At 32.0% G+C, this 16,396-nt stretch overlaps 1 protein-coding gene across 4 annotated transcripts in view; it reads left to right on the top strand.

Moving 5' to 3' along the window:
* The window catches only part of Moe (moesin), a 32,429-nt gene extending 16,406 nt beyond the window's left edge, over positions 1-16,023 (top strand). For 2 of the 4 annotated variants that reach the window (XM_085485330.1, XM_085485329.1), the window contains 7 exons: positions 8,653-8,775; positions 9,409-9,681; positions 10,165-10,494; positions 10,822-11,064; positions 11,210-11,385; positions 11,467-11,683; positions 11,895-16,023. In XM_085485330.1, the coding sequence (XP_085341456.1) occupies positions 8,653-8,775; positions 9,409-9,681; positions 10,165-10,494; positions 10,822-11,064; positions 11,210-11,385; positions 11,467-11,683; positions 11,895-12,059 (1,527 nt within the window). In that variant the 3' untranslated portion in view covers positions 12,060-16,023. Of the gene's footprint in view, positions 1-5,932; positions 5,957-6,741; positions 6,775-8,652; positions 8,776-9,408; positions 9,682-10,164; positions 10,495-10,821; positions 11,065-11,209; positions 11,386-11,466; positions 11,684-11,894 lie in introns of all 4 variants that reach the window. The other 2 variants (XM_085485327.1, XM_085485328.1) reach the window with 2 other exon arrangements.
* The last annotated feature ends 373 nt before the right edge of the window (positions 16,024-16,396 follow it).

The raw sequence follows: 16,396 nt of genomic DNA, 5'->3' as shown, positions 1-16,396 counted from the left end.
CCTTTTTTCAGGCCCGCCGACGATTTTCGCAGCGGATCTCTGCGGAGACGACCTGTCCTTTTTAGATTTCTCGTTCCGTTTCAAGCGCGGGTTTGGACTTTCAAACGCGCCTTCGACGTCGGAAAAACGGGGAAAAACCCGACGCGACAGGTGTTCGCCAGGTGAAAATTGTCGTGGCTGGAATATAGGCAAGAACTTGTAGTCGGTACCAGCCACTGAAAACCAGCTGGCGTGGCAATAATGTCCGTTCGAGCACTTCTATCTTGGTATTTCTAAACAGCCGCGTCTGTTTCACGGTTTACTCTCGCGGTTCTCGGTACTTCGAATGTAAATAAAATTAGGATTTCGGTATCAATCAATTTTTATCCAACAAAATCATGTCTGAATTTTTTTCAGCGATATAACAATTTTTAAAACATTCGAAATGTCTCTATATTTTTATCAACGGATAATTTCGCTCCTTTAGATGTATAAAGCAAACTTCTAGATTTGTTATAATAAATTACGTGACAATAAACCTGGAATTCTCAGGGAATTTTTTTCTACCTTAAAAAATCCTGGAATACTCATAGAATTTATTTTCAACTTAGAGAATTTATTTTGCCCTTTGAATTTATTTTCACATATACTTTCAAAGAATGTAAAACTTATTAGATTTATATAAAGTATATTAAAATATACAATATTTTTTATTACAAAATTTAATATTATATTATTATATTACAAAAATCTTTTATTTACGTTAAAAAATTATGTATAACAAAAATATACTTAATTTAAAATTGTATTTAAAATGTTTTTAAATACTGCAATTTTACTTTTGAAATTTTGAACAAAAGTATCTGGAAAATCATGGAATTTATTTATATAAGATTTGAGTATACACCCTGTTGTTTCACTCTACTTTTGCAACTCTTAAAATAAGAGTAAAGAAGCAAACTTATAATCTTCCTCTTAATCGTTCTTCCGTGGAATTTATCTGGATTATATATTACGGTAGTCATTTACGCAACATCGCTGTTCGTACATTGAACTCTACATCACACGTAGATATGCGTCGTCGGTAGCACACTTTCATGGGATAAATGAAAATCAGAACTAGATTCTCATTCCAGCACTATTGAATAGCTGTTCGAGAACAAAGATGGGAAAGAATATATGGGTTAACGTGTTAACATACAAGGGAAATATCTGCAATCGTTTACTATACGATACTCGTACTTTTAACGAGAGAAACGCGGGCTTCTTTCGTGCGATACGAATTGTTCTTCATGAAATATTTTAGATATACGATCTTCCTGTCAAACATTAAAAAATGCATATTTAAAATGGAATTCGAGTCTTTGTAATAATCTTAAGATTGTTTGGATTATATGTTATTTACATCTCGTAACCATAAAAGAGATCTTTTCCCCGTTATTTTTCTCATGTTCAATCTATTTAAATGTAAGAGAAATACTTGAATAGATCACGAAGAGAAAATTAATGTTTTGATGGATTAAGCAGTCTCTTATTTATACATAGAAAGTCTCATCGCAACTTCTGATGACTTTAGATAATTTTGATTTATAAAAACATCAACGAAGATTAGATAATGCAATTATATGTTATCTGTCATTACAGATATGCAGCGAATACGTTGAACATAATACGTTCATTAAAAATCTTGACTCATTGTTTTTAATATAATTTTCTATCGCGTAGCGTTGCAGTAGACTGAGATATAGTTGTTTCCTCGATAACGATGATTATCCCCGATGATAGCATTCCTGTAATGAGTCACTTGGCGCCCTTGTGCACGTTCCTCAAATTTTTCTCTTAACTATAAGACGATTGCACGCAGCCGGAGAGCGCGATAACAAGAGTGGTGAAGAAGGAGGTGAAAAAGAAAGTTCGAAAGCTGAGAGGCTGCTCGGATACGGACGACGACGACGAGTTTGACGATGGCCTGGTAAGAGTTCGAGAGGACACAAACTTCTTACCCGTTCCTAGAAAAGAGCTCTGGGAAGGTGTCAGGAAAATACCCATTTTTTATTACACTGAAAAAAAAATTATTCAAATATTTCTTCCAATACTGTCTTATAAATCATTTTTTGAAACAAATATTTTTCACGTCAAATCAATATTATCAGTTTCAAATAAATGATTTGTAAAGCAGTATTAAAATAAATATTAATTCGTATTTTTAATAAATTTTTATAGCGTAGTTATATATGTAGGATGATTTTTGCATATGATGAGAACTATAACGAAGTAAAATTGACAAAATTTAATTAAAGCATTTTTATAGTTGTTTGATTTATTTATAGATATTTTTAGAATGTCTCTTTATTTTCTTCACGAGAAATTATTGATCGATCAAAAAGAATCTGTAGATATAAAAATGTATAGGTTGTACTTCTACATACTATTATAGAAAACGAATGCTTCGGTGTCTCATCAGTATTCTTATCTTGGAAAAAAATAAAATTCACTGATGAATCATATCAACACAAGAAAGGAGGCTTGCAAAGATATTTAAAAAAATTTTTTTAAAAATGAAGAGAAAACGTTATGCTACGTGGAACACGGTTCTGCAGAAGAAGTAGAACGCCTTATCGCGTTACGATTGCGATTAAAGAGAGAAATGAGAAAGAGGAACGCGAATGAGACCGCCCGCGCGTATACATTGTCTGATACGCGTGTCGCTTATTAAACGATCCAATCGTGCGTGTTACGTCAGTTGTATGAAAATACCGCTCGGTGAGTCACGCGATGAGGAGCCACTTGAGGAATTTCTTCTCAAGAAAGTATGAAGAGTTTTGTTGCTTATATGGTAAAAAGAAGGATGCCTTGACATTTTTATCAAATAATAATTGACTACTAATTGCTCAGAGAATCGAGGATTAGGAATTTTAATTAGGAATTCGAATTTAAGAATTGTACACTTCAATGGAACGTGCTCTTTTTTTTCACACACCTTCTATTCTTTTTCTTTTTTCGTTCTGAGATTGGATTGCATCCTTCTCATGCATCGTTCTAATTTGCCGCACGCAGTATCATTGATTATTTCGGTCGCTTTTCTCTCGAGCGTTTCTACAATGCGTTGTCACTTTCTCTCAATTAAAATTCATATTAACCCTTAAATAGAGAGGTTGGTTCTCGTGCAAATTGCCAGTGTTTGTTGAATGTGATACGCTTGTCGAGATTACGTCGCATTCTTTTTCCGTCCAGGCTCGGCAAATAAATTCTTTCATGAATTAATATAGAAAATATGACATTAAATAAAAAAAGTATATGTTTTTTAATAAATATATTAAAAAGGTACACGGGTATTGAGAAATTATTTTTTTATCAGATTAAAACTTGCAGAAATAAAACAAGTATTCTTTTAATTATTTAACATTTAATTATAGTAATTTTCTTTTCCTTGTATTTGTGAAACATAATTTCTGGTTTCTTCAGGAAATAAATTTGCTGATAATCGCGTGAACAATCGGTCGCTCTCAGTTAATGATTCATGAAAAATATAATTTGTACAATTATAAATTGATATAGAAAATTGAACATATATAATTGATTAGGTATATTGAATTATTTTTGTCATCACGTTTAATACGTGATATAAAATGACAGCTTTATCAGTGCCTACAACACAGTTGGAATTTTGTAATAATGAGTAACTTATGAGCTAATGTTTCTAATCGCACTTGGAGCATGTGTTTCGCAATTAACTGCGCGATGAATTTATCAGGTAATTGAATCATAATTCGTTATAGTGACCATGAAGCACGATGCAATGTTTCAAAGAATTTTTCAAGTAGGAATTAATGTCAGATTTTACTCAGCGAAGCAGAAAACGATCTTATATGAGCGTTAGAACATTAAAACTCGTCAATAAAAGAAATTTTCGTGATAAAATATGTTCGAGAAATGTCAGGAGCTGAATTAGCATCACGGATACTTAAATAAAAATTAAATATTATTTTTTAAACACACAGAATTTGATGAAAGATGTTTATTATTTTAAACGATCTAAATTCTAAACATTTAAAAAAATGTTAAATTATTTTAATTCGTGTAATAAAATAATTATATAAATAGACACTTTTATTTCGTTGAAAAAACTAGACGGGGAGAATTTTCTCGTAGAATTTATCATGAAAATCATGGTAATTGTGGGACAATATCGTATTGGAAGAAATTTATAATTTAAAATAAATTTGTTTGATTAATATTTACCACAGTAAAAAATATTAATATACGTACATAGTAAAATTAATCGAATAATCTTATTGACAGATAAAATTTTTATTGTGGTAAATATTAATAAAAAAAAACTTATAAAATTCTCCCAATACCATATTATCTCACGTCTTACCATGATTCTTTCAAAGTAAATTCTGAGAGAAAATTCTGTGTGTAGATTCAAAGAAAATGACGTTTATCGTTTCCTTCCGCTTCTCTTCTGTTGTAAATAACAATAGCTAATTTTATTGTCGCGTAAGTATCACTGTCAAGAGAGCGGTTGTAACAAAGTGTGATAAAGACGTCGCGTAAATCTCTTAAAACTCTTAAAACGGATGCGTCGTTTCAAGGACTCTTCCGTACGAGTCTCTAAAACGGCTGATCCCGGGAATGCTTGATCACCATGTACGCTCCGTAACAGGTTACAAGTCGAAAAAGAAGACAGTTCGCACAGGTACACTTCTCGCGGACTGTAGACTGTTACGTAACAGTTTGCATTACAGGATCTGGCGACCGATACGTTCATTTTCCGCGTGTCATTCCGACTCGTTCTCCGCGTCTCTCCTGCGGTATTCCTGTTATGTTATCGCGCATACTTGTAAGGCCACTTGTTGGGCTATGCATGCAAATTTGTAATTGTATAGCGCCGACTGATAAGGACAAATCGAGCGAAAAAAATATGGGGATTGTTACTTTGATATCTCAAATTGTACCTCGATTTGAGTACATTTATAATATTATAATACGACTGAAGAAACATTAAACAACACTTGGAGAAACTTGGCACAAAACTAGAAAAATGATATATTACAGCTTTTTAACACTCGACTTTGAATATTTATTAAATTTCAAAAATGTATAATCGCGTTTCTTAATTAATTTGAATTTGATTTTGTCTCGACAAGACATTAATGTTGAAAGTATTTATAATATTTAATATCGTGCAAACAACTTAAATTCTGTACTATGAAAATATTTTTAGATATTATTCAATAAGATGACCTGTCGATACGATTTTATTTTATCGATGAGTATGTGACTTACAAATTCATAACTCTCAGCTATTTTTGGTGTCGAGCAGATTTAGATGTCATTTCGTCAGGAACGAGGACTATTATTTTGGAGACTGACGACTTTGAATAGCTCACTACCTTTATAAATTTATGATGAATTCTTTTATGATGCTTTTATGTGAATACATATATTAGCAATAACTGTGTGTGAAATTGAATAGTGATTTACACATAGCTATTAAAATAAAAATTCCAGATTCAAAACTGGCAAAAATTAATTTTGAACTGTCAACCGAAATTTTACAATTTGCGTTAGGAAAAAGATACTTCTTAATTTTACAAGGGAGAATAGGTGACACTTTTCTCACTTATGCATGGGACGTAATGCTTAGAATTATAAGATTTATGGTGGATGTGTAAGATGACCTTTCTTCTGCTGACTTGAGTTAAATTCCTCCTCGTGCTCGCGAAGTGTCTTTGAAATTATTGTCATTATAAGCCACGGTATTTGATATCCTGTTTACTCGATTTACCGTAAATCCAACATATCTCGAATATCGATGACAATAATTTCAAGGACGTGTCTTTCGTGGCCGAGATAGGCGGGATGGTTTTATACACTGCAATACTTTAACTTAACCGTATTTTTATTCTTTGAACGCATGTCAACCGCAAATACTAACAACTGGAAGAGTGGACTTTCGTTATTGTCTAGGGTAAGTTGCGAATAATTTTTTAACACAGCGTATATAAGTTGTGTGTTGCATGCCGTCCCGACGAAAAGTGATGCACGTTTTCAGCGATACGAGCTATTTTTCCTGAAAATTTCCTAAATTAATTAAAAGTCCGTGACTTATATACAATTTTTTTTCCACAAATGTTTATTCCTCTGACGAGAAGCAAAATCGCAATCTATATACATACTTGTCGCACCGTCAAACGAAACGTTACTTAAATTATTTGTCGTGTAAATAACGACAATAAATCATATGTTATTTGATAAGAAGACAATTTCTATGCCGTTACATCATATATGATCGTGATCATGACTGGTGAGTTTTTAAATGCTGTCCTTGGAACGTATCTAACATACGGATGCGTCTCGACAATTCCTTTATTGGCGAAAAAGCTGCACCTCTTGCGAAAAATATATATGTTGGAGTTTCCCGATTTAATTTAATTATTCCTTATTATTTTTGTCTGGCAGATGTAACACGTAACACTTTATGATAAATCTGCGATGTATGCGTGTGTCGAAACATTTGTCACAAACTTGTTACTTATGTACAAAATGGGTCCAAAATTATTGCAATTAATTGCATTAGGATATATTAATATAATAATATTAATATTAGATGCTGGTTTATAAATGCACAATCGATTTATATCATTTTCACTTTTTTTAATCCATTAATATTAAACAAGCAGAAATAATCTTTGAACGCATACAATTAATATTGTGACTGTCAGATCAATATGTGACATTGATAAATAATTGCAGGTGATTCCGTGCGGCCTTCAAAAAATCTGCCACGTAAGATTACAAAGAATTTTCTGATCCTCACATTTGATTTGTGTTTTCAATGTCCAAATTTAAAATAAATCTAATTAAATAAGAAAACACGTCATAATGATCTTTTACTTTTAGTCAGATTAATAATTAGGTGAACAGTTTTTGTTAATATTTATTCAGAAAATAGCATTGTATTTTATTCATATATTATATATTTAAATTATTCGAAAAATATATGCCAGAATCATATCTTGTTTTATTCTTATTATTTTTTTTACAAGATGTATCTAATATATCGAAATTTTTAAATCTCTATTTGTGTGCTTACAAACATTATGTAGTGATATAGTAAGTTAAAAAATGCTAGTGTTTTTTAAACTTTCTCAAGTCATAACACGAATTACTATCTTATTCTGCGTAAAATAATATAAATCAAAATTTATCTATTATTGATTATTATGACGAAAGAAAAAGATGATATAATAAAATAAAGAATCTTATATATATCAAATCTTTGCGTGCAATTTGATTTTAAAAATAGTATACATTGTATTACTACTTTTAATATTATTTTTGGACATTCTGTTTAAAATATAAAAAAATACATTTTTATACAATTTGCATTTTTCATTTTTGCAATTGCAACTGTTATTACGATAGTTATCAGAAACTTTCAGTGCTTATCCTAGTACACCGCAAGTTATTCTGTTTTACGCAATATGTTTTTATTCCTCGCTAATTAGTAGATAGGTATTTGATAAAGACCAGGAATATATCAAATGAAATGGTACACATGGATAAGATTCCACAACAATGAATAATAAGGCAAATATATTCATCGCGTATAGAATCATATTGAAATATTTTTGCGCTTAGCACTTTCGCGATACTTATCATTTTGAATGCCTTAATGTAATCTAATAAAAGCGATCGTGAACTATTGACTGTGAATGAAATTATGTCTGCGCTTTCAGAAAGATTGTGTCGGTTTCATTTATCGAAACTATTAATCATGGGAAATTCTATTGATGATCGAAATGTCACTAAATAGAAATTTTGTTTTTGTAAACAAGTATTTTATTAATTGAAAAAATTTTTTTATCATTTCGTAACAGTAGAATTTTTTAAATTAGTTTTAACTAAAATATATGTTGCCTTAAAAACACATATTTTAGGGAAAAAGAAAGATTTTTTTATTTTTGACACAACTGCTAAACATACATCAAAGCACAAAACATCTGAGTGCATCTGAGTGCACTTCCATCGCAGTTACACATTTTTGAATTGCAATTAATATTTTTGAGTTACATTTAAGAGATGAGGAAAAGAGAAGATACTCGTCTTTGATCGGCAACTGATATCACGTGCATTACGTAATTAATGACAAACTGTTGTCTGATAATAACGTTGCAAATCAAGCGCAAATATGTCTGCGACGAGATATGGATATTTTAATATAGGAGAGAATTTATAAAAATTAAGATATTTTTTAGGTGAAAAAAAAGATATAAAACATACATACATATGTGTGCGCAATAATAAGATTTCCTATCGTTTTATTTTCATAAAATATATATAAATATATAAAATATAATACGTTCAAATTAACATATTTCAATGTATTATATCTCTTTTGACAAGAAATATTGTCATTATATATTAATCTCTATTTTATATATTCCCGTTATTATTCTTCTACAATTCTTACGTCACAAGAACTTTTCTCCGCATGTCTAATTATCGTATAACGCGATTCATAAACACTGCATGCCTATATATATATATATATATATATATATATATATATATATATATATATGTTTGAATGACAAGTGTGATCTTTGCTCGAGCAACGATGGATAATTTTAGCTCAGTTATTTATTTTTCATACGTTTACAGGTGATGAATCAGGAAGTGAAGAAAGAGACTCCATTGCAGTTCAAATTCCGTGCAAAATTCTATCCCGAGGACGTCGCCGAGGAACTGATACAAGATATTACGCTTCGACTTTTTTACCTTCAGGTAAAAAATTATTAATCAAGTATATTTATCTCTGTTTGTAGTTTGCGTAACAATTTTTAATTTTTTTCCCTGCTTCTCGAGGTAATTTCCGAGTCTTATCAAGGTCCATGGTCGTGTTATGCACAGCAAAATCAGTGAGACTGGATTATGTATTTATATAATTGTATTCGAGAGGAATAATGTAAAAACAATGTAATTCATTTATTCGGTCCAAGTATACCATATGCTCACCGGATGGTCATTCATTTATCTGATTCATTTTTTCCCATCATTTCATCATTCGCAATGGATATGCGAATACAAGAAATACGCTTCAATTTTTTGCTCTAATGAGGCAAGCAGATATGGTCAATGTTAAAAGTAGTGCGATGTTTCGCCGCCATATTTACCGTCAAAATTTCAAAGTTTGCAATTTAGCTAATATTTTTATCTCGTACGCATAGAAAATAAAAATATTTACGCGCATTAATTTTTATATATTTTATTAATTACTTTTCACAAAAAATTATAATTTTATTATCGAATTTTATCACAGCGCATACGTTGGCTAATATTGTTATACAAAGAAATGAATTATATATACATTCTTAATCTTAGTGGTATCTTACAATCAACAATTTCGATTGATTGCAGGTGAAAAATGCTATCCTCACGGACGAAATATACTGCCCACCAGAAACATCCGTCCTGCTGGCCTCATATGCCGTTCAGGCGAGACATGGAGATTATCAGAAGGGCAATCATCCCACTGGCTTCCTGGCGAACGATCGATTGTTGCCACAACGCGTCGTTGATCAGCATAAGATGAGCAAAGACGAATGGGATAGTTCGATTACAAACTGGTGGCAGGAACACCGTGGCATGTTGCGAGAAGATGCCATGATGGAGTATCTGAAAATTGCTCAGGTATCTGTTTAAGTAGCGTGTACAGGATGTAAATGCGAAATCCACAAAGGCAAAGGGTTCAGGAGAAATTGAATAGGATAGATGGCGCGTGTTATGGATATTTATCATTGCAAAATTATTTTTGTACATATTGTGTAAGTCGTCTTTGAGATTTTCATTTTATAATTTTTGTTTTTTTGTAAGTTTTTCTGATTTTGTCAGTTTGTCAGTGCGATTCATTCCTGAAGACTGGTTACATCTATACAATAATTACACACTTGTGTTTTAATTATACTTTATAATTGTTCACATAATCTAAAATTTTAATTCGATGTTTGTTTACTTACGAAGCAGTATTTTTTAACTAGTTTTTCAAAAACATTACATATGCGCTATTTTTGTAATTCTAATTATTTTACTATATGAAAAGTTGAAAAATGCTGCTTTATTTTTGGTATCTCTAGTATTGTTTTAGTATCTTTTTTTATTTTTTGCTTTCCGTAGGACTTAGAGATGTATGGTGTGAATTACTTTGAAATTCGCAACAAGAAGGGCACAGACCTTTGGTTGGGTGTGGATGCTTTAGGTTTGAACATCTACGAGAAGGACGATAAGCTTACGCCGAAAATCGGTTTCCCCTGGTCCGAGATACGGAATATCTCGTTCAACGATAAGAAATTTATAATCAAGCCAATCGACAAGAAGGCACCGGACTTTGTCTTTTTCGCCAGCAGAGTGAAGATTAACAAGAGAATTCTTGCACTATGTATGGGCAATCACGAGCTCTACATGCGCAGACGTAAACCGGATACGATCGACGTGCAGCAAATGAAGGTATGGAATATTATGAATAGTATTATATTGTACTATGAGCTATGAAATCGATATAAATTAATTAGTATATTATGCATATTTACTTATCTACAGAAGCTGATTATATAACGTTATCATTAATGATTAATTTATTGAGCACTGCTTTACGTAAGCATTATACAGCATTTTGAATTGATCGAAAAATTAAAATAATATAATTTAGGGGTGCAGAAGATACACCAAATGTGACTGTTGTGAAATCTATTTTAATTAATTATAACGAATAATAATAAACCATTGATATCTTAAGTATGAAATTATGAGATAATGATTAAATTCCTTTATTAGGCTCAAGCCAGAGACGAAAAGATTGCAAAACAGCAACAGAGAGAGAAACTACAATTGGAAATAGCAGCCCGAGAACGTGCGGAGAAGAAACAGCAGGAATACGAAGAGAGGCTAAGAAACATGGCGGAGGAAATGGACAGGCGGCAGGCCGAGTTGAATGAAGCTCAGGAAATGATTCGACGCTTGGAGGAGCAATTGAAACAGTTACAGGCTGCCAAGGAAGAGCTAGAAAATCGCCAGAAGGTGAGCGAGTGTATTTAATTACATAACTTAAAGTTGCTAACACTTTGTTATCCTTTTTTAATCTTTCCTTTTACGTAATTAATATTTTGATTACTTACATGCGTCCACGCATGATTTTTTTTACAATCTTTATACTATTGTATAGGAATTAACGGCGATGATGGAAAAACTGGAACTCTCGCACGAAATGGAGGCTGCGGAACGCGCTAAACTCGAACAGGAAATAAGGACTAAACAGGAAGAGGTGCAACGCATACAATCCGAAGTGGAGGCTAAGGACGCGGAAGCTAGGAGATTACAAGCAGAATTTGAAGCTGCCAAGTATGAGCAATTTTTTTCGTTCTTTGTTTTTTTTAGTTAACATAATCATAAATAATTGCATGTTGCGTCTTATTATGCAAGATTGAGACAAGAGGAAGCTGACCGGCAATATCAGGCCAATCAGACCCCGCATCATCATCATGTCGAGGAAAATGAAGAAGGTGAGGAAGAGGGCGAGGACGAGGTGCCTCAAGGAAATGTCACCAAGGATCTCGCGACTGACGAGTCTATAATCGATCCTGTCGAGGAGCGACGCACTTTGGCGGAGAGAAACGAACGTCTCCACGATCAATTGAAGGTACATTGATATATAATTTTAATACATTTTATTCGTTTCTTTTTAATTTTAATAATCAATTTTGCAATGTTTATTCCTTAAAGCTTAATAATATTAATTATAAATATTATATATTTTATTATATTACATTTCTGACATTTGATGCAAATTACATAGAACTTTATACATATGAGGTATTATTGCAACTATAGCATATATCGTTCGTTTGCAGGCATTGAAACAAGATCTCGCTCAATCGCGCGACGAATCCAAGGAGACGGTGATGGATAAGATTCACAGGGAAAACGTGCGCCAGGGTCGCGATAAATATAAGACACTTCGCGAGATTCGCAAGGGCAACACCAAGCGCCGCGTTGATCAGTTCGAGAACATGTAAATTAATCTACGTGCATCTCTAATCGCTTACCTTATCCTTTCCTGTTTTCAATTTCTCACTTGACATCGCGGAAACAGAGAATGCAGTAAAAAATGATAATGAGATAACGATAAGAAAAAGAGAGAGAAAGAGATAGGGAAAGAAAAATAGAGAAGGGTATAGATTCTACAATCGATGTATAAATAGAATCATTTGAATAACATACATTTACTCGATCAATTTAACCTTTCTCAATGTTCGCGCACGGATGACGCCGTGATTATCGAGAATTACTATGATATTTCGTATCTGACACGTTAGTTCGATAACGAGATTCTACACCCTCCTGCAAACCGATAATCAAAGCTCTCACGTTTTTTGGCGAGGAGAACGCGACGAGAGCGAGTGACTCGCGCCGTCTTCCATATATGCTTCCACATAAATTAATGCTGCACGATTTCTATTCTATCATCGAGAATTATTACGTGCTTCCGTAGCGCGGGTAAATTTTCTCGTCATTTTACGCGAATGTGTCTTGTTTGTGAAAAAAATGGTAAAAAAATTTTCCTTTTCTTTTAAATATTCTAACTAATTGAAAATTGTTCCCAGTATTATTATTTTCTATGTACCAAATAATTTACCAAGCAGTTTTATTATCTTAAAAGTAGACATATTTCTCTTCGCTGAAATGACAAGAAAATTTATGTAATCCGTTATCTTTACTTAATCTTATTACTTAATCCTTTCTCCGCGCATCGACGGATTCTGACGTCTTCATGTATTGTGAGGTGCTAATGTAATACTGGTCTCGCTTCACGATAAGCTTTACTGCCGGTCATTTATTCGCGATCTTGAACAGTTGGTTACCTAAACTCTGCCTTGCCCATCGCGGTCCTATCGTGTCGTCGCGTATCGTCCGTCCTCCGTTAATAAGAATTCGCTTTCAAGAAGCATTTGCACGTCATCAGCATCACTGTCACATCTATTTACATCTCCGCTGATGCGTCGCGATGACACTCGGGGTCGTTACCCGTTAACGGACAACTTTCTTCTATTTTGTACGCTTAATTCGCGAGCCATATTCGTAGACAGGAGTTTGTTCGGGGAGTTGCTTGATGCTATACATCGATATAGTTAATCGGCGGATTTTTAAGCCACTTCCGGACACCGGCCATAGAGAAATCAATATTTAGGGGCACGGTTTATATTGTAGCGAGGTAGATAGAAATTTAGGCGTAATTCTCTTCAAGTTCGTATTGGGCAGCGACCGTTTCAAGCAAGGGAACTTCGTGGCACATCCAATTCTGCTCTGATATTTCGGATTAACAATAAATCTCAAAAAGTGTTCCTCAAATATGAAATTATTTATTGAATAAATAATTAGATTATCTTTGTATATATTGAAATATATATACGTATTTATGGATAAATTTTGACAATCGTAGAAATAATTGGGAATGCATGTATTAAATTCACGTTCAACATTTTATCACGACAATTCTCTTTCAAGACAAACGTGTTGTTCATTGTGCTCGTGAAAAAGTATTGCGATTGTTCCCTTGTTCGTCACACACGAATCATTATCGCAGCGCAATCCGTCACCCCAGGTTAAATGTAAGCGATTCAACGATGGCGTGGCCTATTCACTACCGATAAAACCGTACCGAGTTATTTTCGTACGAGCGAGTTTCGATAACATATTAGCGATTTTATATTGAATACACTCGTGGCCTTTACTTGATATAAATATATATATATATATATATATATATATGTATATATATATATATATATATATATATCGAAATACTTATAGGTAGTACATACTAAAATAATGAACACACTAGAGAAAAAAAGGATATCGCGCCATAGAAGATTCATCTTCTTGCATATTTTCAACACAAGATTGAACTGCGCGGTACCCGTGAATGGATTAGCTACCAAGATTTCCGAAAGAATGAGGGAACGAGTGCGAGAGAGGGAGAGAATGCGATGAGGGAAATAATTAACCGTGTGAGAGAGGTCGAGTGATAGAGCGAAAACACACGTTTATTATGGCAGTCTGGGTAAGTCTAATGCCATTGGAATTTTTAAAAACCTTTTAAGAAAATTCTATATAACGCAATTTAAAATTAAAACTTGAAGTAACGTGTAACCTCGAGAAATGCTGCCAATTTTTTCATATGATGGAATCAAAACAAAAAAAGCGATAATAGTATAATACGGATGAAAGATATGTAAGCTACATTTTGAAAGGCAGATTTGCGAAATTATTAAAATGTAAACACGCTCGTTGCATTAAAGTTTGTATTTTACTATATTATTATCACCAACCACGTGTTACAATAATATGCGAAACGAAAAGGGGGAAAAAAGTACAGGAGTAATAACCATAGATATTTTTTGATTATATTTAATATTAAAAATTTACAAATTAGTAGTGTTATATTATTAATATTAATGTTTACAATTTAGTAGCGTTATTATTTTATTATTATTATTATTATGCAGATAATATTGAATGAGAACTAAAGCAAAGCATTTTATGTCGTCAATTTATATTTTGTAAGATAATCTAGCATATACATTTAGTCGCAATTTAGGTACGTTAAAGAAGAAGCACGTGGAAAAAAGATTCTAATATTTTTATTCAAGTTATATTTTTTAAATTAAAATTTAAAAAAATTTTTCTCTGCATATATATATATATATACATATATATTTGTGCAACCAAATTTTTCTACGAGTGTATATGTATATCTAAAAGAGAATAATTGACTTTTCTTATTCTCAAGTTTATTTTAGCCTTCTATTTAAAAAAAATGTATAAACTTGTGACTAAATGCATATGTGCGAACAAAATGGAAACAATATTACATACTAGTTAAAAAGATTGCACGGTAACATTCTATTATAACAGTTGATGAAATGGGCGAGAGCAAACTTGAAAGCTCGTTTCGATACTCTTTGGCGATTAAACGCTTTGGCGATTAAACGCTTTGGCGAAACCGATGAATTTTTATTGAGACATTCCAGAAGAATTTTCTGTAAGGTACTTTATCTCCACGATTTATTATACTTTGAATTTTTGTGAATAACGAATTATAAATATTCCGTTCAAACTACCGATTTAGAAATTGCGCTTTGACCTTCTTTAGTCTCTTCGCGAAAAAAGAATTTGATATTTCCACTTATCTCTTGATATTTAATTTTAGAATGCACTGTATAATATTTTCCTTCGAATTGATATAAATACTTGAATTTGTATTGTTTGTGGAAAACATGATACGAATATTATATTTATAATATTATATTTCGTTGGTTTATAGTCTTGGGTGATTGGTGAAATTTTTGCAAGAAATTTTAGAATATAAGTGATGATTGAAAATAAGAATTAATGTGCGAAACAAAATTGTGATTCAAATTATTTAATTTTTTACAAACAGATATAAAACAAAATTCTCAGCTTGATTCGCTTTCCAAAGTTTTGCTTTCCACAGTAGGAAAATTGTGTTTTGTGTCATGTTTATGTAAAATTATTTTCATCTTCAAAATGTGCATTCTAGAGTTAAATAACACTCCTAATCTTCCGTTTGCACTCACGAAGGTAGATCTTAACGTAGCGAAGCTACGTTAGTATTATGTCTCTCATGAAAGTACCATGTAGTGTTATTTTTCCTTATAAACTTGTAACATCGAAATATGCATTTGTATTCTTGTCTTCCACTATTCAAGCTACTAAACAAAACTCGAAGATGTAACGATATACATAATTTAATTTTTTTTCATTTTTCTGCATTTGTGAGAGTAAGAGCTTTTAAGCAGTATTATTATCGAGCTAATCAAATATATAAAACACATGAGGTACACATATATTTTACTACAATATTATTTGTTGGTGTGAGAAAAGAGATATAATGTAAAAACTACTTGTACTTTCCTGAGAAAAAACTAGAGATTGTTTAAATAAAAGATTCATATCCGAGTTGGCTGAAAGCTGTCAATCCTGTCAATCGTTAGATTATTAATCTATGTATATAACAGAAAATTAAAAGTGAGTGACGATATAAAAATTATATATTATATAATAGAATCAAAATTTCTCTATTTATAGTTTCTCGATTCAATGACTAGAACTGAAGAATAAGAAATTGAAAACAAGAAAGAAACAAATAGTAACAGATTCATTTTGTTATGAAAAATAGTTGGTTTGAAAAAAAAATCACTAAAATATTGTTTATCATAGATGCAGATTCATTTATTAATTTCAATATGAATTTTTGTAGGTATTTGTGTTCAAATGTCTTCAAATAATGCAGTATAAGAATTCACAATTGATATTTTATAAGCATTAAAAT

The sequence above is a fragment of the Nylanderia fulva genome, unplaced genomic scaffold (assembly GCF_048542155.1).
Source record: "Nylanderia fulva isolate GAGA-0341 unplaced genomic scaffold, ASM4854215v1 Scaffold36, whole genome shotgun sequence".
NCBI classification, from domain to species: Eukaryota; Metazoa; Arthropoda; class Insecta; order Hymenoptera; family Formicidae; genus Nylanderia; species Nylanderia fulva.
The sequence above is the reverse complement of the archived record's forward strand: the minus strand, read 5'-3'. Positions and strand labels throughout refer to the sequence as shown.